Here is a 24,797-nt window from a genome sequence, read left to right as displayed (position 1 = left end):
ATTTTGAGCATAGCTTTGATAAGTTTGGTTGATTAATTATAGGTGAAGAAAGCTTGGAGAAAGGGTGAAGCAAGAAGGAAGGGCTAGGAGTAAAGAGGACAATGGAATAAGTGAAATTGAACCATGAAGCAAAAAGTTGGACCTAAAGTTAGCCTCAAAATTAGACCCCTAACGTGAGGGCTAACGTTAGGCATGAAGATTACTCCCTGGGCACCCCACGTTTGCGCCAGCGTTAGCCCCCTAACTTGGAGGCTAACGTTGGCATAAGAAACTCCTCCCTGGCCACCCAACGTTTGCGCCAACGTTAGCCCCCTAACTTGGTGGCTAACGTTGGCACATGAAATTCACAAGGCGAGGAGCAAAAGTTTGCGCCAACGTTAGCCCCCTAACTTTGAGGCTAACGTTGGCGCCACACACCACAACAGCTTGAAGGGGTATACTTCCAACAAGAATAACTTGAGCTACAGAGCTCCAAATGAGGTGATTCAAGAAGCATTGGAAAGTAGGAATCAAGAGCTTTCCAAGAATATATGGCACTGCATGGTGGACACTAAAATTGAGGGAGAAAACTGCCCCGCAATGTGCATAAACGAACATGGTGGCAACCTGCAGTGAGGCCAACTGACCTCTGCACCTTCAACGGAGTATAACTCGAGCTGTAGAGCTCCAAATAATGTGCTCCCAACGGCATTGGAAAGTAGACATCCAGGGCTTTCCAACAATGTATAATAGTATGGGGTGGACAATACGTTTGAGCCTCCAGAACTGGCGTTTTCGCCAACGTTTGAGGCAAACGTTACCTCAAACGCTGCACACCAAAGCCAGCGACCATGCCCTCTTCAAATGATCATAACTTGAGTTGTAGATGTCCAATTAAAGTGATTCCAAGTGGGTTAGAAAGCTGACATTCAGAGCTTTCCAACCATATATGATAGTCTATATTGGGCATAAAATTGGCAACATGACAAGAGGACAAAGTTGGCGCCATAAATGTGCATAAGGGAGGCCAACGTTAGGGTCAAAGTTAGACCCCTAACGTTGGCACCAACGTTCATACCAGCAAGTTTTGTGGGCTGCTATGAAAAGTTGGAGCCAAAGTTAGACCCCTAACTTTAGCTCCAACTTTTGGTCCAACTTTTGCAAACTCAACCCGGTTCAATTCGGTTCCTCTTCAAACTCCAAGAGCAATCAACCAAGGCCTTTATCAACCCAATTCCATCAAGAGCAAGGGCCCAAATGATCATCACTCAAAGGCACAAGAAATAGATAAAATAGGAATTTCATTTAATTGTAATTTGTTTTTAGTTTCATTTTCATTTCCATTTTGTAAAGCCTATATAAGGCATCATTTTCATATTTGTGGGGAGGCTGGCTCCACTAGGGAGCACTAGAATTTGAGAGCTCTCTCTTTAATTTTCTTTGTTTTGAATCTTGGGTGGAGAATTGAAGGTGTTCTGTTTCATTCTCCCTCTGAGATTTCTCTTTGTTTTTCTTGCTGCTTTTAATTCACTGCACTTCAAAATTTCAATTCTGTTTTGATTCCCAGCATCCAATTTCCTTTATTCTTCCTGCAATTTAAATTTCCAGTTGCGTGATCTATTGCTCTTTTTAATTTCCAACACCCCAGCCCCTTTACTTTTCATGCAATTTACTTTTTTTGCAATTTAAGTTTCAGCTATTTTACTTTCTTGTTCTTTAACTTACTTGCAATTTTACTTTCTGCATCTTTAAGATTCATTGCAATTTACTTTCTGTTGGCTACATTTCACACAATTCACTAAATGTCAGCTTGACTAAACTAATCACCCACTAAAATTGCTTGATCCATCAATCCCTGTGGGATCGACCTCACTCCCGTGAGTTTTATTACTTGATGCGACCCGGTGCACTTGCCGGTTAGATTCGTGTGTTTTGGGAAAAATTTATTTTTCACCAAAATACTCATCACTAGTCAACTCCTATGAAAAGACTAGATTTAGAAGGATCCAAATCAATCAGCAAATTCCAATTAACAAGCAACAAAGGAGTTTGATAACTCAAGTGTCACCAATTACTCAACCAAAGCTAAGAATGTAAAAAGCTAGATTAAAATCATAAATATGAAATACCTCAATTTGTATTAAATATAAAATCAAATCTAACATTGGAAGGTTCATAAACCAAATTGGATAAGAAAAGAATCAACAAGAAAAATAGAATAAACTAGTAAGCTAGAACAAATAAAGTAGAAGAGAAATTAAATTAAAGGAACGTTGAACCTGGAATGGAGAAGAAGTAAACCTAATCTAAGAGAAATCCTAAATCATAAAACCTAAGAGAGAAGAGAGAGCCTCTCTCTCTAGAAAACTATATCTAAACCCTAAAAATTGTGAATATTGAATGTATGATGAATGAATGAATGGATTCCCCCACTTTGTAGCCTCTAATATGTGTTTTCTAGGCCGAAAACTGGGTCAAAAATAGCCCAGAAATTGCCCCCAGCGATTTCTGATACGTCCAGCACGTGGCACTGTCACGCATACACGTCGTCCACACGTACACGTCGTCCACGCGTACGCATGGATTGAATTTTCGCCAGGTCACGCGTGCGCGTGATCTACACGTGCGCGTCACCTAACATCCTGGCAACTATGTCAAATTATGTATCGTTGTGAAGCCCCGGATGTTAGCTTTCTAACGCAATTAGAACCGCTTCATTTGGACCTCTGTAGATCAAGTTATGGTCAGTTAAGTACGAAGAGGTCAGGCTGGACAGCTTAGCAATTTCTTCAACTTCTTGTATTCCTTCCACTTTTGCATGCTTTCTTTCCATCCTCTAAGCCATTCCTGCCTTATAAATCCTGAAATCACTTAACACACATATCACGGCATCGAATGGTATAAAGGAAAATTAATTTTTGGTAATTTAAAGGCTTGGGAAGCAAGTTTCCAATTATAAAACAAAATTAGGAAGGAAAATATAAAACCATGCAATTTATATGAACAAGTGTGCAAAGGGGTTAGGAAAGGGTTGTGGGTTTGTCTTAGTAGTTTTCCCGGTCGTTCCGTCTTCTTGCTTTATAAATCTTCCTTCAAAAACTTTAAATCTTTGTTTGTTAAGGTCCGGTCGTTCGAGGCCGAGTATCCGTTTTATCTGGATGATGAGCTCATAGAAAGGTTTCCCTTGTACTGGTGTTCCGAGCCATGTCAGATCTTAGAGGCTACCGAGCGAAGTGAGGATGAGGATTGCCTTCTAGAGTTTCTGATTGAGTGTTTTGCTGATGGGGTGTGTTTATCGATCCCCGACCTTCTTCGTCTGCATGATGTAGGTGATAGTGAGGGTTTGAAAGCTTACATAGGTAACGATGGCTACTGTACTGTCTATTGTGTATTTATTTTTTTTATTTGACTGTTCTTCCTTTTGCAGGTGGGCAAGCTCCTCTTCTTGATCCCTCTCGATTCCAATCTTTTTTTAAGAAGAAAAAGGAGAAGGATGCTGGGGTTTCTGGGGTTCTCAAGGCTGGTGGTGGCGAGGTGGCTCAATCCACTGCCCATCCCGTGTTGTCACATAAGAGAAAGAGAGATGAAATGGATCAGTCTCTGAAGGTTATTTTCGAATGTGATAAGGATATTGCGGGAGGTGCTAGGTCTGCATTTGATCGGAAAAGGCAACTTCATGGGTTCATACCAGGGACGAGCACTCATTCTCTGTGGAGTGACCAGTTTCCCATAGCTGAGCTCTCTGATAGGGTTTCTCAATACCCTGGTGATATGCTCATGACTTATCGTATTGGGATGGAGGGAATGGGAAAGTTTATTCAGGTTGGCCTCTGTGTTTATTTATTCTATTTCTTTTTTCCTTCTAGTGTTACTGCCGTTGTTTATGTGTTCTCGTGTTGCCATTGATAGATTGTTTCTTCACGCTTGATGTGCGTTGGTCATACTACCGAATTGATCGGAGCTGAGCAGCAGGCAAGTGCGGGGAGAGCTGTCGAGCTGGAGAAGTTGTTGAAAGATAAAGATACTGTAATGGAGAAGGCTTTAAAGGAGAAGGACGAGGCGATTGCGGCTGTGACATTGAAGCTGAATTCATCTGAGGATGAGGTTAATCGTCTCAGGGATCAGATTCGGCTCCTCCAGTCCAACATCAAAGATAGTGACTTGGCTAAAGGTCAGCTGACTTCCCGAGTTCATGAATTGGAGGAGTTGGGTATGGAAATGTTTGCTTCTGGTTTTGATCGAGCTGTTAGTCAGATTTCCGCTTTGGCACCTGATTTTGATTGTGCTCGGATGGACGTGACAAAGGTCGTTATTGATGGGAAGTTGGTGGTGGATGGCACAGTGGAGGACCATGACGAGAACGTCCCTCCTCCTTGAGTTGTTTTTTGTTTATGTGTTTGGACATGTTTTGTTTGTAATGATGACTTATTTTGTTTTTGTTTGGCCGAGTTATGGTCGGTTTGACGTTTTGTGAACACTTGGTTCTTGTTTTGAATTTAGTTATGCGTTGATCGTGGTTAGGTCACCTTGATGATATAGTTATTTTGATAAAATGGTGTATTAAACAGTAGTGTAAGATAGGTGAACAAATAATTGGTTACATTTGTTTGATTTGGGCGTCCGGCCTCATTAAAACCCTCCTTAGGTAAAAATCCATTTTGGGATAAAAAACCCCTAAGGGGGAAAAAGAGTACCTTCATTCGCAAAATTTACAATTTTATGATCTATACAACTTTAGTGAAGAGATGTTCCAATTCCCTGAAATTGGATTGCCTTGTAATGTTTGTAGCTGGTAAGCCCCCATTCCGAGCACTCTGGATACTCAGAATGGTCCCTCCCAGTTTGCGGCGAACTTTCCATGTGAAGGAGGTCGTCTGGCTTCTTCTATTCGTCTGAGGACTAAGTCACCCTCCTCGAATGTCCTTGGCACCACTTTTTTATTGTGCCTTCTTTCTGCCAATTGTTTCTGAGCTCTTTGTTTAATGGCGGCGATTTCTCGGTTCTTTTCTGTGAGATCAAGCTCGGCATTTCTTGCATTTATATTGTGTTGTTCGTCATATAGGTCGGCTCTTAGCGTGGGGACTCCGACCTCTACCGGGATTAAAGCTTCCGACCCGTAGACTAGCTTGAAGGGTGTTTCGCCCGTTGTTGTTTGTATTGTGGTGTTGTAACTCCATAATACTTCTGGTATTAGCTCCGCCCATTCTCCTTTTGCATTAGAGAGCTTTTTCTTTATTGCCTACAATATAACTCGGTTAGCACCTTCGGCCTGCCCATTGGTTTGTGGGTGTTCGACCGAGCTAAAATGGTGCTGTATATTAAAATTTTTTAGAAATGAGCCGAGCTTATTATCTGTAAATTGTCTACTATTGTCTGATATTATTTCTTTTGGTATTCCAAATCGGCATATGATATTTTTCCATTTGAAAGATCGTACCTTTTCGGCTGTTATTTTTGCTAGTGGTTGTGCTTCTATCCATTTTGAGAAATAGTCTATTGATATTAAAAGAAATTTTACCTGACCTGGAGCTATTGGGAATGGGCCGAGAATGTCGAGCCCCCCATCTGTGGAAGGGCCAACTTACCTCCATGCTGTGCAATGCTTCGGCCGGTCTTGTAGAGATGGCTGCATGCTTTTGACATTTGTCACATGTCTTGACTTTTGTTATGCAATCCATTTTCATTCGGACGATCTTTGCGGTGAGAGCCTAACCTCTGATGTGGTTGCCACAAACTCCCTCATGGACTTCGTCCATCACCTCTTGTGACTCATCTTTGTTTAGGCATTTTAGCAATGGTTGTGAGAAACCGCGCTTGTATAGTTCTCCAGCTATGTTTGTGTAGAGGCTTGCTTTTCGTCTGAAGTGTTGCGGGTTGAGCTCATCTCTGGGAATGATACCTGCATTGATGTACTCAAGGAAAGGTGTTCTCCAGTCTCGGAGGTGGTTAATGCTTGTTATAGATAATAGTTCAATGCTGGGTTTTTTAAGTGTTAGTTGTGATAATGCCGATGTTTGTGTGTCCGCCCTAGTGGCGGCAAGTTTGGATAATATGTCTGCTCTAACATTCTTTTCTCTATGTACATGCAGAATAATAAATGAGTTGAACTTTGAAATGAGATCCTTTGCTATGAGCCAGTATCGCTCTAGCAAAGGATCTTTTACCTGAAATTCTCCTCGGATTTGTTGCACCACTAAGAGGGAATCACAATGTGCTGTCAGGCTTTTTGCTTGGAGATTTAGGGCGAGCTTGAGTCCCGCTATAAGGGCCTCATATTCGGCTTGATTGTTGCTTGCCGGAAAGTGAAACTGGAGGGATTGCTCGGCCACCACTTTGTCTCCTTCTTTCAGGATTATCCCAGCTCCGCTTCCTCCTCGGCTGGACGCCCCGTCGACGTGTAATTCCCAAAATTTGTTGTGCTCGTCCTGGGTTAGTTCTGAGACAAAGTCTGCGAGGATCTGTGCTTTTAATACCAATCTTGGTTGAAATTGGATATCAAATTCTGAGAGCTCGATAGACCATTTGGTCAGACGTCTGGCCAGTTCTGGTTTTGTTAGTATTTTGTCTTAGTGGTTGGTTTGTCCTTACTATTATTGTGTGACTTTGGAAATAGTGCCTTAGTCTTCTTGCCGTTATCACAAGTGCTAAAGCTAGCTGTTCTATCCTCGGATACTTTTATTCCGTTGATTGCATGACTCTACTGATGAAGTATACCGGTTGTTGTATTTTTCCTGTCTCAATGACCAGAGCCGAGCTTATAGAATAATTAGAAACAGATAGGTATAAGTATAAAGGTTTACCAACTTCTGGTCTTTGCAGCACGGGTGGTGATGATAGAATGGTTTTGAGTTCGGTGAACGCTTTCTCGCACTCTTCTGTCCATTGAAACTTCTTATTCTTTGATATTGTTTGGAAGAAATGATATGATCGGCTTGATGCTGCTGGCAAGAACCGAGATAGTGCCGCTACCTTTCCTGCTAATTGTTGTACTTGTTTTACTATTTTAGGGCTCGCCATGTTAAGTATTGCCTCACATTTCTCAGGGTTTGCTTCAATTCCTCGTGAGGTCAGCATGAATCCAAGGAATTTTCCTCCTTGTACCCCGAAGGCACATTTCTCTGGGTTGAGTCTCATGTTATATACTCGGATTTGTTCGAATACCTCCCTGAGGTCATCGCAGTGTGATTTTTCCTGTGTAGTTTTGGCGACCATATTGTCCACATAGATTTCTATGTTCCGACCTATTTGATGGCGGAACACTTTGTCCATCAGTCGTTGGTAGGTTGCACCTGCATTCTTTAGGCCAAATGGCATTACTCTATAACAAAAATTTCTATGCTCGGTTATAAATGCTGTTTTGCTTTGGTCTTCTGGATGCATGAGGATCTAGTTGTAGCCAGAGTATGCATCCATGAAGCTCAAGCTTTTGAAACCTGATGCATTGTCTACGAGTTTATCAATGCAAGGTAAAGGATAAGCGTCTTTAGGGCATGCCTTATTTAAATCTGTAAAGTCGACACACATGTGCCATTTACCTGAGTTTTTTCTTACCATTACCACGTTCGAGAGCCATATGGTGAATCTGATTTCTCTGATGAATTTAGCTTTAAGAAGTTTTCCTGTTTCTTTTAGGGCTGCCTTTGACTTTTCAGCCCCGAGATTCCTTTTCTTTTGAGCTATGGGTCGGCTGGTTCTGTCTGTGGTGAGCTTGTGGCAGATGATGTTTGGGTCTATACCTGGCATGTCTACTGGGGTCCAGGCAAATAAGTCAGTGTTGTCTTGTAGTACTTTTATGAGCTCCGATCTTTCTTTTCCTTGTAGTGCTTGACCGATGTATGTGACATGCTCCGGTTTCGACGTCAGCGGGACCTTCATGAGCTCGTCCGCTGGCTGAGGTCTTTCTTGGTGTCTTCTCTGGGGTCAAGCTCTGCTAGGGACAATACCTCGTTTGTGCTATGAATTGCTTTGACCTCTTGTTGGAACTCCTGTCTTGTGACCGACCTTTTCAGGCTTGCGTTATAGCACTGCCGAGCTTGTTGGCGATCTGAGTGGAGTGTAGCTATTTTGCCGTCCTGTGCCTGAAATTTAACACATAGATGAAAAGTGGATACTACTGCCCTGAACATGTTTAGAGCAGGTCTTCTGAGAATGATATTGTAAGGGCTTGGGCAGTCAACTACTAGATATTGCATATCAATGGTTCGTGACAATGAGCACTCTCCCATTATTGTTTTTAACCATATGTATCCTTTAATTGGGACCCTTTCTCCGGAGAATCCTACCAGTTCTCCAGATGAAGGTTGCATGAGTTTTTCAGATAATTTTATTTTTAGGAAAATAGAGTAAAAAAGAACATCTGCACTGCTAGCTGGGTCCAAAAGGACTTTTCTTACCAGTAATTTGCCTGTTTGGATGGAAATTACCACTGGGTCGTCCAGGTTTGGTGCCGCCGAGCATATATCTTCCTGGCTGAAAGTGATATTGAGGTCGGGTGCACTTTTGTTGTTTTGTGGTGTTGTTCCTTCGATTGCCAACATTGCGCAGTAGCTTCGTTTTCGCGCCGAAGTTGTCTCACCTCCCCCGGCGAATCCTCCGGATATACAGTTTATGATGCTTTTGGGTGGAGCGTTGTTCGACCATTTGTTGTCCTCTTTGTGACCTGGAGCTTGATGACGCTCTTCTCGGTCCTTATTACCTTCTTTGTGTTTTCTCCCTTCGATGTATTTGTCGAGGAGGCCTTGCCAAGCCAGTCTTTCTAGTAGATCTTTAGCTATCACGCACTCATCAGTTGTATGTCCATACTTCTGATGCAAAGCGCAGTATTTGCTTTTGTCGACAAAGCTCTGATCTTGGTAGTTTCCTGCCCTTGCTGGTGGTTTTATAATCTTAGCGCTGAGGATTTCTTTAATTATCTTTTCCCTCTTTGTGTTGAATTTGGTGTAGTTGTCAAATTTTGGAGTCAGTCTGAAAGGTTTTCTGGAGTCTTTGATATTTGCCGACCTTGTGGCTCTGTCATCCTCTCTCTTTGGTTGTTTTCTCTCTGTTCTTTTGGCTTCGCGGAGCTCTTCAATCTCCATCTGTCCTGCTGCCCTTTCTCGAAATTCTTCCAGTGTCTTTGGCTTAGTTACCACGATTGTTTCTCTGAATTTTCTAGGTTGGAGTCTGGCTTTCAGGGCATGCTGGTGGACGGCGGGATCCAGGTCGGGCATCTCCATTGTTGCTTCTGCAAATCTGGTCAGATAGTCTTTCAAGCTTTCCTGGGGACCTTGGCGGATGGTGCCGAGGTAGTCCGATCCGTGTACATATATCCGTGCTGCAGCAAAGTAGTCTATGAAGGACTTTGCCAATTCCTCAAAAGAAGAGATTGATCCTGCAGGTAATTTTGAAAATCAAAGTAGAGCAGCGCCATCAAGGTAAGTAGGGAAAGCTCTGCAAAGAACAGGTTCGTTATTAGGGCCATTAAAGAACATCATAGATTGAAATTTCTTAATATGAGCCCGGGGGTCACCAATCCCCTTATACGGCTCGAGTGAGGAAGGTAGTGTGAAATATTTTGGCATCTGATAATTGGTGATCTCCTCGGAGAATGGGTTGTCCAAGGTCAGTTTCTCCTTTGGTGGGTCGACACTTAGTAGGTCTACGTTGCCTTTTCCTTTGGAACCATTCTCTTCACGTTTACTAGCGTTGTTTTGGGTGGATAGTTTAGCAAGTCTTTTGACTTCTGCTTGCAGCTCGGCCATCTGGGCTATGAGTTCGGCCTGAGTAAGTTGGTGAACTCCATTATCGGTCATGTTCGAAGGTTGGGGAACCCTGCGTAGAAAAGAAATACAAAGTGCGATATAGAAAAATAGTGGGGTTAAATTAACTTTTCCGGCCCCACGGTGGGCGCCAAATGTTCCGTTCAGCTTCGGCCGAGGTATATGTCTTCAAGCGAGGCTATCTGCTTTAGGGAAGAGCTATAAGTCGCCTCGAGGGTGTGCTCGGAATTAACCTCGGCACTTGCGAAACACGGCGGCGGGAGCACCTGCAAAAAGCACTCCGACGCTCAAGTTAGAAGAGTATTCGAAATGAAATGAATAAGTGAAAGTGAGAGTATATCGTGACCTGAGCCTTTGTGAGTTTGCTTAGTTCTATTTTATAGACGAGTAGGGGGGTTTTTCCGATATTCTTGGTGAGTTTGTTTGTTAGTAACGGGCTGAAGATAGGATCTGACATGTGTGTGACGTGATCAAGTTACGTTTGCCAAGATATTTGGTCGGTTAGCTGAGAAGGATAGCTGTCAAGTTTTTAGGGGTACACATCAATAACTAATAAAGCTCTTAGCAAGGTATGAGAACTGGAAATCCTATCCTAGTTATCCTTATCAGTTGTGATGAGAATTGTTTATTGCTCCCACTTAGTTAACTCTTACTAAATAAAAGAAAGTCAAGTGGACTAATCAATGAGATTCCTCAAGTCCTAGTCAACTCCTATGGAAAGACTAGCTTTAGAAGGATCCAAATCAATCAGCAAATTCCAATTAACAAGCAACAAAGGAGTTTGATAACTCAAGTGTCACCAATTACTCAACCAAAGCTAAGAATGTAAAAAGCTATATTAAAATCATAAATATGAAATACCTCAATTTGCATTAAATATAAAATCAAATCTAACATTGGAAGGTTCATAAACCAAATTGGATAAGAAAAGAATCAACAAGAAAAATAGAATAAACTAGTAAGCTAGAACAAATAAAGTAGAAGAGAAATTAAATTAAAGGAACATTGAACCTAGAATGGAGAAGAAGTAAACCTAGCCTAAGAGAAATCCTAAATCCTAAAACCTAAGAGAGAGGAGAGAGCCTCTCTCTCTAGAAAACTACATCTAAACCCTAAAAATTGTGAATATTGAATGTATGATGAATGAATGAATGGATTCCCCCACTTTGTAGCCTCTAATCTGTATTTTATGGGCCGAAAACTGGGTCAAAAATAGCTCAGAAATTGCCCCCAGCGATTTCTGATACGTCCAGCACGCGGCACTGTCACGCGTATGCGTCGTCCATGCGTACGCGTGGATTGAATTTTCTCCAGGCCACGCGTGCGCGTGATCCACGCGTGCACGTCGCCTAACAGCTTGGAAACTATGGCAAATTATATATCGTTGAGAAGCCCCGGATGTTAGCTTTCCAACGCAACTAGAACCGCCTCATTTTGACTCAAGTTATGGTCAGTTAATTACGAAGAGGTCAGGCTGGACAGCTTAGCAATTTCTTCAACTTCTTGTATTCCTTCCACTTTTGCATGCTTCCTTCCATCCTCTAAGCCATTCCTGCCTTATAAATCATGAAATCACTTAACACACATATCACGGCATCGAATGGTATAAAGGAAAATTAAATTTTGGTAATTTAAAGGCTTGGGAAGCAAGTTTCCAATTATAGAACAAAATTAGGAAGGAAAATGTAAAACCATGCAATTTATATGAACAAGTGTGCAAAGACTTGATAAAAACCACTCAATTGAGCACAAGATAAACCATAAAATAGTGGTTTATTAATAACCATCTTTGTTGGAGTAGTTCTATCTTTTCGGATAGATAAGTGTTCCCTTTATCTTGGGGGTTTGTTAGGATCTATCTTCTAGATGAGGTAAAGCCAGTTAGAGAGGCTTACGGAGGCAGGCACTTGTTTAGTCAAGTAGAACTGGACCTTTATGTTTTTGTCCGACTTCTTTAAAGAGGTTGGGTTTGTAGTAAGGTCCACCTTTAAAGGTGGCCCTTTCATCCTTGTTGGGCCTGGCTTTTATCTATTGGACTAGGATATGAACAGATTTCAATTTATGATTTGATTGAATGTGCTATAAAATTTTAGTACCATTAATGGTGTTAATGCTAATTTGATTATATTTAAAAAGAATTAACCATCAAAAGAAAGATAAGAGAATATGAAAAGATTTGATGTTGCCAAACAAAAAAGAAAAGTATTATCAAAATTATGATAATAGTTTGATAGCAACAGCTAGTGAAGTCTCGGATTTGGCTATAAAAAGAAGATGAGCCTTTAGAAAAACTCAAAGAGAAAATTCAGAAATCATACACTGTATGTGAGAGCGTCATTTTTCTTCATATGGCCTCAATTTGATATATTCAATTTTTTGTTTTGAGTCTTCGTAGCATACAAAAAAAAGTTTATGATTCTGTGAAAGACTATATTTAAAAAGTCTATGATTCAAAAGATATGAGTAAAGAAGAAAAACTAAAATAGTTTCAGATTAAGTTTGTCTTGAATTTTTGTTTGGTCTTGGCGATTTGGTTTGGTCTTAGCATTTGTTTGTGAAGTATAGAATTGTTGCTTCGTTTATCTTGGTGTCGAATCGATTCGGTTCGTTTGTCTTTATCTTGGTCTTAGCATTGATGATTATAGTCTTGAAATCGATATAGTGAAATTTCACCATTATTGTGGTGGAGACTGGACGTAGACCTCATTGCACTTCGAAGTTAGACCAGGATACATATTGGTGTCATTCTCTGTACTCTTCTTCTTTATTCTTCAGCAGTTGCAAGAGACTAAACAGAAAAATCTCTTGTTAGCTCAGTAATGTGCTTCAATTTAAAAAGAGTGTCTTAATTCTGATTCTCTTTTCTCAACAAAGTCTATAAAACCTTTAAAAAGAAATAAAAAAAATCAAAGATACATCTTGAATTCCTTTGCATTGCTATCAACAACTAAAAAAACCACCATTATTCTATTTTTTGTAACTATCTTTTTGTAACTTTTAAATTTTAATAGACCTCATAATAATTTCTCCTACACCTACTTGATGATTTGCTTTGAAAGATTTTTTATTCCTTTTCAATCAAATATTCTAAATCACGAGCACTTTTTACGACTTTTGTTTTTCATTAACACATTCAACTTTTAAATGTTGCTTTATAATGTCCGAGATGATCTAACTACAACTGACATCAAAAATCCAAACACACTGCAACTGCGAAGAAAACTCAAACAATAAACAAGTATATAGTTTTAACATCCTTACTACATATATCACATCCATATTATCATTGTGTTCAATAATATCTAATATATTTAATTTATCTTTAAAATTAGCTCTATTGATCAATAGTAACCAAGTAAAAAATTCAACTCCGTATTGGCATTCCCTCCTCATGTGACTCCGTTATATTTAGGATGCATAAAAGTGTACAGAATAAAGCTAAAAAATAAAATTATTAAATATTACTCAGATATAAGAGAATAAAGATATAAATAAACCAAAGAAAAACCCACGGGGATAAATTTCTGAACCAGCAGATATCATTGGAGTAGAAAATACAATTTAGTAAACAAAATGAATGTAGTAACTAGTAACTAATCCAAAAGAAATATTTACGGGACAACCATTAGCTTAGAGATAATTTCTAGTAAGCAAAATTATACGAGATAAATTGGCTAAGCTTAAACATATAATAAGCGCAGCCATTATGTTGGGGTTTTATAAAATACAGAAGCTAAAGCTAGATTATCTCTAAAACTGCATTTGTACGGCTTCTACAGCTAGTCTTAACTATTCTCTACAATACTTAAATCAACTAAAGGTTCTAGATTCCTAATATATACAAGAGAGATGGGACAAAAGGGGAGAGGGGGCACAGAAACGGTTCACCGCTTTGAAAATACTACCAAGACCAGCATGGACATAGAGACTACTAATTTGAATCCAGATGTGTCCCAGAAATTCTGTTGATGATGATGCTTTTCTGCATCCTCGGGTGCTCTGTGTTGTTTTGCTGCTAATTGATCTCTCAGTTCTTTAATTGCTTTGTCCCTCCTTTCTCCCATCTGTACAATGAAATACTCTCACCGTTACATTTGTGTAAATATCTAACTTGTTTAAAATCTCAAAGAAATAATTAAAAAACACTTTTCTTTATAAATGGCAGAGGCCTTATGAATATGAAAAAAGGTTTGTGCATTTGATCGAAGTTTTTTTTGTGAAACATTTGAATAATTATTTATAAGATAGATCCAAAAAATTAAGGCAATTTTTTTTTAATTATTTTCTTTAAAGGTTATTTTATTATTCACAAAAAAAATCATAAAAAATTTCTAAAATCATAAAATTTTAAAAAGAGTTTTTTTTTTTTAAATTTGCATGCAAAAGATCGAGTCAAAATTTAATTTCCAAAGTTTTTTGAGAATATATATTCAATATCTAAAGTTTTTTTAAATTTTCATAATAATAGATAAAATGAAATAGTGGGAGTATGTGATTTTGAGTATGACATTCGGTCTAGTAAAAATTTTTTACGCATTTCATTTTGTGTTTGATAAATAAAAAAAATCATGTATTTATGCTTGTAGTTTCTAAAAATTAAGGGTGCTTTTTAAAACACCTAAAAAAGAATTTTTCAAAGTTGATTTGTACTTATTAAAATTAAAAAGTCTAATATAATTTCAAATATTAATAAATATCTAAATTTATTCTTATATTTCAAAGTTGATTTGTACTTATTACAATTGTTGTTACTTGCACTTATTAAAAGTCATTTTTAATTTGATTTATCAAACACAGACATTACAACTTTTAAAAAGTTATCTTTCAAAAACTATTTTGATAAACTAAGATTTTACCAAATCAAGCCATAATAAACTGATGACATAAACATCACCATGCGTCTAAGTTAAGAGAGTAAAGCGCAGGATGCTAGATTGGCAATTAATGAAAAAACTCTAGGCATCCATGAAATTCACGAAAAATATTTGACAGTGTGACAGAGACAGCTTAGGTTTACCCTTTGAAGTTTTCGTGTCTGAGAACGAGCTTCCTGCAGACAAAACTCCAGCTTCAAGACCCTCTTCTTCAGCTCCTGATCAACGCGCCGCTGTTTCTCCAACTGTTTTCAAACATATCAATAATGCCTTTAAATACAATAACCAAGGACCTCAAAATGCAAGCACTAAATAAATGAAAATGAGACTTCTCCTTTCCCTCTTATGTTTTATCTGTCAACTGTCGATGCGTCTTTGGATCAATTGTACCTCAATAGAGTTTAATCTATTGTACCTCAATAGAGTTTAATCCAAAATGTACCGACAGCTGATAGTTGAAAGATAAAAGAGAAAGGAAAGAGCAATTAAATAAACTTCCTTTACCTGTGACTCTAATTCCTTAGTCTTGATTTTCCAATGAGCAGACATAATCTTAATGTCATCCTTAAGTCTTGCTATTTCCTCATCCTTAACAACCAGAAGCTTATTCATCTTTTCGACATTCTTAGGAGAAACTTCATCCAATAATTTCCGCAGTTCACAGTCCTTGTCCTCTCCCGCTTTCGCAAGAGCCTCCATAATATCGCGCTCAATTCTCATGACTTCATCCTTCAATTGCTTCTGTGAAGATTCCCTTGCCTGAAGATCCTTCTGTAGGTTGTCAAGTTGCTCACCAAGCCTAGTTACTCGATCCTCGTGCTCTCTCAGCGAAGTGTTTTTCTCATCAAGTTCCTTTAGAAGTTCTAGACATTGGAGCTGTGCTGATTGGGCCGATGCGGCACTCGCATCCGCAGTTGCTCTTGTCGCTACAAGCTGTGTTCCAAGATCATCCAAGTCCTTCAGATACTGGATCAAAAAATATAAAACGGTGATTTATAAATGATACTAGCTCATGTAACTTCCCAGATAATTAGTATGTTGAAACAAAATATTCATTTTTCTTTTCTATGACTAAAGGTCTAAAGTTCGATCTTTGTTGATCCAAAAGAAAAGAATTTTTGTATTAAGTAAACTACAAGAAAGAAAAAAAAAACTATGCAAAATTGAGACAAACCCAAAAGAGACTCGTGCGTGGAAAAATGTATTAGAAATATCTCCTCCTATAAACTACTAATACTCCTATACACCACTAATACAAAACCATTCAACTTCTACAATAAAATTTGTTGACATTATTGCCAATGAATTATAACTCAAATGACATTGTCTCCCCATATTCACCTAAGATGTCGTGGGTTCGAGTCTCCATATCTTTGGTAAAAAAAAAAATTGGTGACATTATTCCTTTGCTCAGATCAGGGAAGTTATTATGCAAAGTATACAAACATAATTTTCATTCCACATTACAGTTTCCTTAATTTCATGCAAAGTTTCTAGCACACTGTAAATTACTAGATGCATTATATCTCACTTTAATATATCACCAAAGGGAGATAAAATAGTATATTAGGTAACATCACTACACCACTCAAAGCAAAGCGCTGGACACTTTTTTTTTTTCAATAATTCATCAATCTCCCAACACCCAACGTAGTGGATTTATGGAAATGGAAATATTATTAAATTATCATAGTATCCAGAAAAGACTCAACAGGGTCTCAAACGGAATAACTAAAGCATAAAACAATCATGTTACTTGTATATCAAAAATCAATCAACCAAATCAGATATCTGTATGTAATATACATTAGAATACAAAAATACACATTAAAAATAAATTAAACAACACATATATCTATACAGAAATACATAATGGTTGATTTGGTGGCTGAATTTGCATTGGTTTTAACAAACAATTTTCTTGATGAACTAAAAAAAAAGGGAATAAGTGACTTCGGTTGTAAGGGCTTAAGGGATTTAGAAACTATAATTCTGGAAGCATTTATGTGGAAGTATGGTACAAACATATAGGGACAAGTTCTAATTTTTCATTTTGTGGAACTACTTCTTCTTCGCTTATTTGGCTATTAATAGATGTATGTTAAATTTAATTACTAGAGGCATACAATTGTAATATGCTCCATAACTACCACTTCAACCCTTCAAAGTGTAGTTTGGAGAAAAATGGTCCTTCAAAAGTAGAGAACTATTATCCATGCTATAGAAAACAGTGGTTCTGTTTTAACAAATCCAATTAAAACTAGAATCAATTTTGTTAACAAACAAATGTTTTTAGAATTTAATTTTGATATACGGTTAGTGTAAAACAGTTTTACAAGTACATCCAACTGCGTAACATCACGTCAACAAAAATAACTACCTCGCGTGAATGGTCATCTAAAAGAATGGATATGATTAGACAACTGTCTAAACATTTTACACTGTTAATATGCGTCAAAATTAAACTCTGTTTTTAAAGCTAAAATGGGCATTTACTCAAAATTAGAATAAAACATTATGATCTTTTGGGTATCACAAGAGAATTATTACTCTTTAATGAATAATTTTGTCGGCAAATTAATCTTTCCATAGTCAAAATGATTTCAATCTTATATATCATAATAGTCTGAACATAAAAAGTTAAAAAGAGGCCGATTGATACCTTTTCAGCAGAAGAGGCTGAAGCCTGAAGCTGCTCGTTCCTTTCTTCCAATTTCTTTTGCAATCTTCCAATTTCAAACTCCATGCGCTTGGCTTTAGTCTCTGCTTCCTGCATGATTAAAGAAAAATTCCATTAAAAAAAAACATGACCCCACAACTCAAAAAGTAGAAATGATTGATATCAAAATTTGAAAAATTTTCTCCAAGTATGGCCAAAAAGTAAACCCAATTTATTGGGGTTTTTTTTTTTTAATTGTAACAAAAAGGACACAGAAGGTAGCAACTAAAAATTTGAAAATAAAAGAATCTTAAGTTCATAACCTTGTACCTTTCTTGTTAAGGTTTCTTTGGCATAAGATTGTTCCTGTGAAGCAAGACGGTTCCGAACATCCTTCAACTCTGCAGCCAAAGACACCACGTTGCGCTTGAAACTCTGCTTCTTTTCATTCAAATCCTTCAATAGTGGATCAATATCTCTTGCTAATGCTACAGTACTCGTCACTGAACAAGATGATGATGGTTTCTCAGATGCTGACATGACCAGTTTTTTTGAGGTTCTTCAACTATGCACGTCTCTGCTATAACAATAATAATAATAATAACAATAACATGTTACATATGTGGTGTAATGAAATCGTGTTTTGTATTGTTTATGAACAAAAATAAGATTTTATGGACCAAAGATCAGAAGTTTACTTTACTGGTCCATGGTATGAAAACATTTACTATGCCTAATTCGCTCTGCCATGTGAAATGAACATGGTAGTTGGTACAATTAATATATAATCAACAAAACAAAATGGAAATAGCAAATTTATTAAAATAAAATCATAATAACAATAGAAAACACAAAGGGGCTTAGAAAGTACTGGAACCAAATTCGAATTGGTCTAGTAATAAAATAGAATAGAATATACCAATTAGATACTGGTAACAAAGATTAAAAAGAAAAAGGGCTTCAACTTAATTTTCCGATTCACGAAAAGGTTGCTACTGTATTCGAATTTCAAAGTTCTCTTTTCTACAACTAGATACTAGATATTCGTTTATGTCAAAAAAAAAAAAAGACTCCAACAAAAATTGGTCATATATTTTAATTTACGGCATGAATTGGTGTAGACATCAACCTCCACGATAATTGAGAGGAGAGAGAAACAGAGAAAGAATTGCCGTGACCCTCCGAGGGGTCTTATCTGTCATTGTCCAATTAAATAATAATAAATAATGATAATAATGAGGGTCAAATGAGGGACATGATCGAAATTAATGGATTCTGGTCTTTCGCAGTTTCAAAATTAATTCGAATAAAAAATAAGTAAATTCAATTAACTATCATCAACTTAAGAGAGAGATTTAAAGAAGCGGAGTTAGGATGATACGTACCAGTGGTGGAGCCTTCAGCCAAAGCTGAAACTGAAACTGAAGCTTTGGCTCGGTGTTTTTGTGTGAAATCCAAAGGAAGAAGAAAAGTTATGAGATGGAAAGAGATGGAATGGGAAGTGAGTAAATGGAATCTAAAACGCAGATGCCGCAATCTCAGCAATTGTTTTTTATTATTAGGGACTAAATTATTTTTTTAAAGAGAAAAAAAAAAAAAAAAACAATGGTTTTGTTGTCTTATCTGTAAGTGAGTAAAGTATTGGCTATTACTTGGCTGGGTTTACGCGACTTGTCTTAGTTAAGCATCGACTTAGCTTCGGGAGTGCATAGCTTCGGAATTTCTCCTTTGTGTTGGCCATTTTTATTTTTCTTTATGGTTTTTATTACCCTAATTTTTTTATATTAATTATCTATTTTATTCATTGAAAATTAGATAGAAATTTATGTGTAGTTGACTTCGTATAAAGTTAATAGTTAAGAACCATTAAATAATAATTTAGTCGAATATATCAAATTATCTAATAATTTTTTACTATCAACTTTACATAAAAATAACTTTATATGAGTTTTTACCTAAAAATTTATGCCTCTAAATATACTTTTGTTTAATTAAATTAATATTTAATGAATAAATAATGTTTTATATATGAGATGATAGTATTAAATTAAGTGTTATTCTTACTTTGATTCAAAATAATTATCTAATTTTTATATATACATAAATTAAAAAAATAAATATAAATATCTTAATTTTATAGCAAAAAAAGTGTTAATTATTTTAAAAATATACAATTAGACGTATTGATTATTATATTTTTATATTTATTCACTCTTTCCGCTTACTCTTTTTTATATTTAACGATATTATTAATAAAAAGGTGTTAATGTATTTTTGTTCAATTTTTTAAAATAGACAATTATTATGTATGATATTAGTTTTTAGAATAAATAGCTATTTTATCTAGAAAGATAGAATAATACAGAACGGAGTTTGCATTACAATTTTGACTAGTGCAGATGTCATTATTTTTATTTTTATTATATATAAAATAGGTAGGAAAGCTATTAATCATTTAATTAATCAAGCAATAATAAATAAGAGTACGACACGGAAACATCATTTTAATTGAACGATATAATGAAAATATAAAAAAAAAAATTGGATTATATAAAAATAAATATTTATTTAAAAATACGATTAATATTAATTAATTTTTAATGATAATATTATTAAACTAATAAAATATAATAAATGAAAATTAAAAACAAGAAAAAAAATGAATATAAAAAAATATAATTAATAAGTATACTTTTTGTACATTCACTAAGTTACATTGTAATATTTTTAATATGAAATTGTTTTTGGTAAAAGGTAAAGTTAGTAATAACTCAAATGGCATAGTTTTTCTATACTCAATTAAGAGGTTGTAGGTTCGAGTCTCATATCTTTAGTAAAAAATAAAAATTACAAGTAATTTTTTAAAAAATATACATTACATATAATATCTTTTTTATATATTTTTATTATAAAATGAATAATTTTTATTTTTTTATTAAAAATAGAAAAACTTAAATTCACAATTTTTTAAATGAATATAAAAAAATTATGCCATTTAAACTATAATAATAACAATCATCTTTACCATTTATTTAAAAACAATCTACACCGTATAGGATTCTTTTAATATATGTTTAATATTGAACACTTATCTCGTACTTAAAAAAGTATTATTATATGTTAATGTCAAATATTTTACAGAGATCCTAAAATGATTTAAAATTATTTGTGTATGTGTTTGTGTAAATATAAAATATAAAATATAAAATAAGTGATTCGGAGTTACCTAACCTCTGGTTCGGAAACATGACAAATTCCGAGGCAACAGCTATGTTTCATTGGGTTTGTTGACCACAATCGCTGAGCGCGGCAAATACAAATTTTGGTCTTGAAGCATCGTTTCTTGACACGTGCATCGTGCGTGCTTAGTGGGCCTTTGCGTTCACTTGTACTTTTGTGGGGTATATCACAAGTATCACCAACTCTCAGCAATCTACCGATTTGAATTTTGAAGCTTCAACATCAAATAAATTTACAAGAGAGAGCAATCTAACTCTTGAAACTTGAAAGTGAAAAAGTAGACAATTTCTTTGCATTTTAATATCACCTTTCAAATAATCAACTTGGTTAATTGAGTGGTCAACTCAATAAATAAAGGTAAGAGATTTAAATTCTAATTTTACATGCAATAATTTATTAACTAACACAAACCATTAAATAAAATTCAAATTCACAACGAATTAGTTCTTAATCTATCATATTAAAAAATTCTATAAACAACCATAAAAATATAATCTTTTAAAAAGGTATTTGTCTACAGTAAAAAAAATTAGAATTAAAATTCAAAAAATTATGCTTGGAGATATCAGATAATAAATGAGAATCTATTTGTACTGTAAAGTTTTTTTTTTCAAAATATTTTTTAATTAATGTGAAGAATTACAAATAGTTTGTGAATATAATTTTTTTCTTTTTTCTTCTATTTTCTTTTTTCTTTTTTTTCTAATCTAAGTGAGTTGTTTCTGTTCCATAGTATCATCTCTTTCTTGGCAATTGCCTGTCCAATACCATTCAGTGGCTACCGCTTCTCTTTCCATTGAATTCATTAATTTTTCGACAAATCTAAAACATCTATCTTTTACAACTTATACCACCACCTCTACTTCATTTCAATTCACATCAAATTCTAAAGTACTCAATTTCATGAGTTTTCGTTCATAAAAATGTCATCTTTTAAAACCGCTCAAACAATATTTCTTCAAAAAAATTAAAAAGAACTAACAAGACAAGGCATGAAGGCTACAAAAAAAGTAAAGCAACTCTAAAGGAGCTATGAAATTGTGTGATGAAAGTTGGCCTTTGTCCTCTAATTAATAAACATATGTCGCGATTTTCTCTTTTTCTGTTGCTAGTTATGTTACAAATTAATCTCTTTTCCTCTTTCGTAATCCTTAATGTCCAATGAAAGTAGCACTTTTCAGTAGTTGATTGGATTTACATTTGCCAATTATTAATAAAAGTTGGAATTTATTTTCAAAAAAATACTCTTGCAATTTCACATCATTAGAGATTTTTTGATCTTGTTTATGTAAACTTATTTTAGCGGAAGTATTAATTAGGATCTTAAAAGTTATGATTTTCATACCTGGATTGGTTGCCATAACAAGTCCTGATTACGGCAGAGTTGAATTTTAAGACTGATTTTGTTGAGTTTTGGTTACAGTAGAGTTGATCTCCAACACTGGTTTCTCTCTCTTTTCTTTCCTTCTGACATTCATCAGGATGGCAGTTTCACGCTATTTTCAGTGAGTGGAAACTGTAAAACGTCGTGTGTATTGAGGCAGAGAGAGGACCATTTTTATATGTGTTATAATCTTTAAATCTAATGCGTCCATCAAACATTAGCATTAACGGATGAGATTAAGCCATTAATGATTTATAAATAATTACAATTAGGCCACAATAGAAGTTTAAATTACAATAAACTTCCAACATTCTCCCACTTGGCCTAAGTGTAATCATATTCTCACACATTATATAATTGCTTTAATATGGTAAAATACTTTGTGTGAGTTATGGTAGTCATGCATTTAATATGAAACACATTTCTTTTCATATACTACAACCACTAGCATCTTACTACACAAGCTACATAAATAACACAATTTTATATCGGTTCCATAAAGTTTCTAGATCATTATGTTATAACTCATACAATAATATTACTTTAACTAGAAACAACAAACTATCAATGTTCAAAAAACACATAAATAAACATAGTGAGCTCAGAGTGTTAGCATCATTCAGAAGAACCAAGACCCATTCTATGTACATGTTCCTTAAATGTCTTTGGTTGCAATCCTTTAGTCAATGGATCAGCAATCATAAGTTCTGTTCTAACATGTTCTATGGACACTCTTTATTTCCAAACTTCCTCCTTAACGCCAAAGTACTTTATTTCCATATGCTTGGCACCTTTAGAATATCTATCATTTTTTGAGAAAAATACTGCTGCAGAATTATCATAATAAATTTTCAATGGCCTAACAATTGAGTCAACAATGCCAAGTCCTGAAATGAAATTTCGCAGCCATAAAGCTTGATTTGTAGCTTCAAAACATGCTACAAATTCTGTCTCCATAGTAGATGTTGCTACAACGTTTTGTTTGGAACTTTTCCATGATATGACAGCTTCTCCAAATAAGAATAAGTAGCCAAATGTAGACTTTTTTGTGTTAGCACATCCACCAAAATCTGAATCTGAGTAACCAATTACTTCTAATTGGCTAGACCTTTTGTACATGAGCATATAATTCTTTGTACCTTGAAGATATCTTAAAACCTTCTTTGTAGCTTTCCAATGATCCATTCCAGGATTACTTTGATACCTTCTAAGCATTCCTACTGCAAAGCTAATGTCCGGTCTTGTGCAAGTTTGTACATACATAAGACTTCCCACTACAGAACTATATGAAATTCCTTCCATTCGCTTCCGTTCTATGTCATTTTTTGGGCATTGTATAAGACTAAATTTGTCCTCTTTTTGAATTGGTGCAATTCCTGCGGAACACTTTTCCATGTTGAATCTCTCTAGAACTTTATTTATATAGGCCTTCTGAGACAATCCTAACAATCCTTGTGATTTATCACGAAAAATTTCAATTCCTATCACATAGGATGCCTCTCCCATATCTTTCATTTCAAAGTTTCTAGAAAGATATTCTTTAGTGTCACGCAACATTCCCAAATTATTTGTTGCAAGCAAAATATCATCAACATATAAGACTAGAAAAATAAACTTACTCCCACTGACCTTTCGGTATATGCATACATCAACAACATTTTCTTCAAAATCGAAAGAAAGAATGGTATTATTAAACTTAATATACCATTGTCGTGAGGCTTGTTTTAGTCCATATATTGATTTCTTAAGTTTACACACCATACGACCTTTTCCTTCAGTTGGAAAACCTTCAGGTTGATCCATATAAACTTCTTCATCAAGATTACCATTCAGAAAGGCAGTTTTTACATCCATTTGATGTAACTCTAAGTCATAATGAGCCACAAATGCCATAATGATACGCAATGAATCTTTCTTAGAAACAGATGAAAATGTTTCTTTATAATCAACACCATTCTTTTGAGTAAATCCTTTAGCAACAAGTCTAGCTTTATATCGTTCAACATTGCCCTTTAAGTCTCGCTTAACTTTGAAGACCCATTTACAACCAATACATTTAGCACCTTCTGGCAATGCAACAATATCCCAAACTTTGTTATCTTCCATGGATTTTAACTCTTCTTTCATGGCATCAATCCATTTTTCTGAATCATCACTATTTATGGCTTGTGTAAATAAAACTGGATCTTTAGATATTCCAATATCTTCTTCTTGTAAATAAGTCTCATAATAGCTTGGAATAGCTGATTTTCTTTCCCTTTGAGATCTCCTCAATGGTATTTCTTGAGACTCATTTCTTTTTTATATTTGTGAGTTAGTTTCTTCATTGGGAGCATTATCATGCAAATCTTGTTCATCACTATTAATGTGTTCAACAATAGTTGGAACAAATCCTTGAGTAGGTGTGGATAAAGGAACACTAACATGTATAGGAACATTAACTTTAATTTCCTTTATTTCTATATTTTGATGATTTTCACTCCCACTAACTTCACCATTTTCAAAGAATTTTGCATTACCAGTTTCTACAATTTTTGGACTATGGTTTGGACAATAAAAAATATACCCTTTAGACTTCTCTGGATAGCCAATAAAATAGCCACTCACTGTTCGAGAATCTAATTTCTTTTCTTGTGGATTAAATATTCTTGCTTCTGCTGGGTAACCCCAAACATGTAAATGCCGTAAACTGGGTTTCCTATTATTCCATAACTCAAAAGGAGTTTTTGAAACAGCTTTACTAGGAATTCTATTTAGCAAATACATGGCAGTCTTTAATGCATACATCCACAAGAATTTGGGTAAAGAAGAATTGCTCATCATACTTCTAACCATATCCATTAACGTTCGATTACGCCTTTCTGCCACACCATTTTGTTGTGGTGTGTATGGCATTGTATATT

General features: G+C 35.6%; 4 protein-coding genes across 9 annotated transcripts; all 4 read right to left on the bottom strand.

The window, feature by feature from the left end:
• Positions 1-4,801: 4,801 nt before the first annotated feature.
• Positions 4,802-5,657, bottom strand: LOC140182223 (uncharacterized). The gene is made up of 2 exons (XM_072228363.1): positions 5,565-5,657; positions 4,802-5,218 (listed from the first exon to the last, which is right to left on the bottom strand). Exons 1-2 carry the CDS (start codon positions 5,655-5,657, stop codon positions 4,802-4,804), a joined length of 510 nt encoding a protein of 169 aa, XP_072084464.1.
• Positions 5,658-5,687: 30 nt separating this feature from the next.
• On the bottom strand, positions 5,688-7,293 carry LOC112778189 (uncharacterized). Its single transcript, XM_025822541.1, has 2 exons — positions 6,694-7,293; positions 5,688-6,437 (listed from the first exon to the last, which is right to left on the bottom strand). The coding sequence occupies exons 1-2, from the start codon at positions 7,291-7,293 to the stop codon at positions 5,688-5,690; spliced, it is 1,350 nt and encodes a 449-aa protein (XP_025678326.1).
• Positions 7,294-7,850: 557 nt separating this feature from the next.
• LOC112778188 (uncharacterized) lies at positions 7,851-9,194 on the bottom strand. Its single transcript, XM_025822540.1, has one exon. The coding sequence runs from the start codon at positions 9,192-9,194 to the stop codon at positions 7,851-7,853; it is 1,344 nt and encodes a 447-aa protein (XP_025678325.1).
• Positions 9,195-13,254: 4,060 nt separating this feature from the next.
• Positions 13,255-18,925, bottom strand: LOC112776995 (nuclear envelope-associated protein 2). 6 transcript variants are annotated; one of them, XM_025821279.3, is made up of 6 exons: positions 18,656-18,925; positions 17,601-17,847; positions 17,274-17,381; positions 15,116-15,577; positions 14,755-14,856; positions 13,255-13,801 (listed from the first exon to the last, which is right to left on the bottom strand). In XM_025821279.3, exons 2-6 carry the CDS (start codon positions 17,808-17,810, stop codon positions 13,622-13,624), a joined length of 1,062 nt encoding a protein of 353 aa, XP_025677064.1. In that variant the 5' UTR covers positions 17,811-17,847; positions 18,656-18,925; the 3' UTR covers positions 13,255-13,621. The 6 variants fall into 6 exon arrangements, with proteins under 6 accessions (XP_025677064.1, XP_025677065.1, XP_072082918.1 ...); XM_025821280.3 differs by having other exon boundaries at positions 17,601-17,850; positions 18,656-18,891; XM_072226817.1 differs by lacking the exon at positions 18,656-18,925 and adding an exon at positions 17,969-18,360 and having other exon boundaries at positions 17,601-17,850.
• Positions 18,926-24,797: the final 5,872 nt, after the last annotated feature.

The sequence above is a fragment of the Arachis hypogaea genome, chromosome 19 (assembly GCF_003086295.3).
Source record: "Arachis hypogaea cultivar Tifrunner chromosome 19, arahy.Tifrunner.gnm2.J5K5, whole genome shotgun sequence".
Taxonomy (NCBI): domain Eukaryota; kingdom Viridiplantae; phylum Streptophyta; class Magnoliopsida; order Fabales; family Fabaceae; genus Arachis; species Arachis hypogaea.
This window is presented reverse-complemented; position numbering and strand designations above follow the sequence as displayed.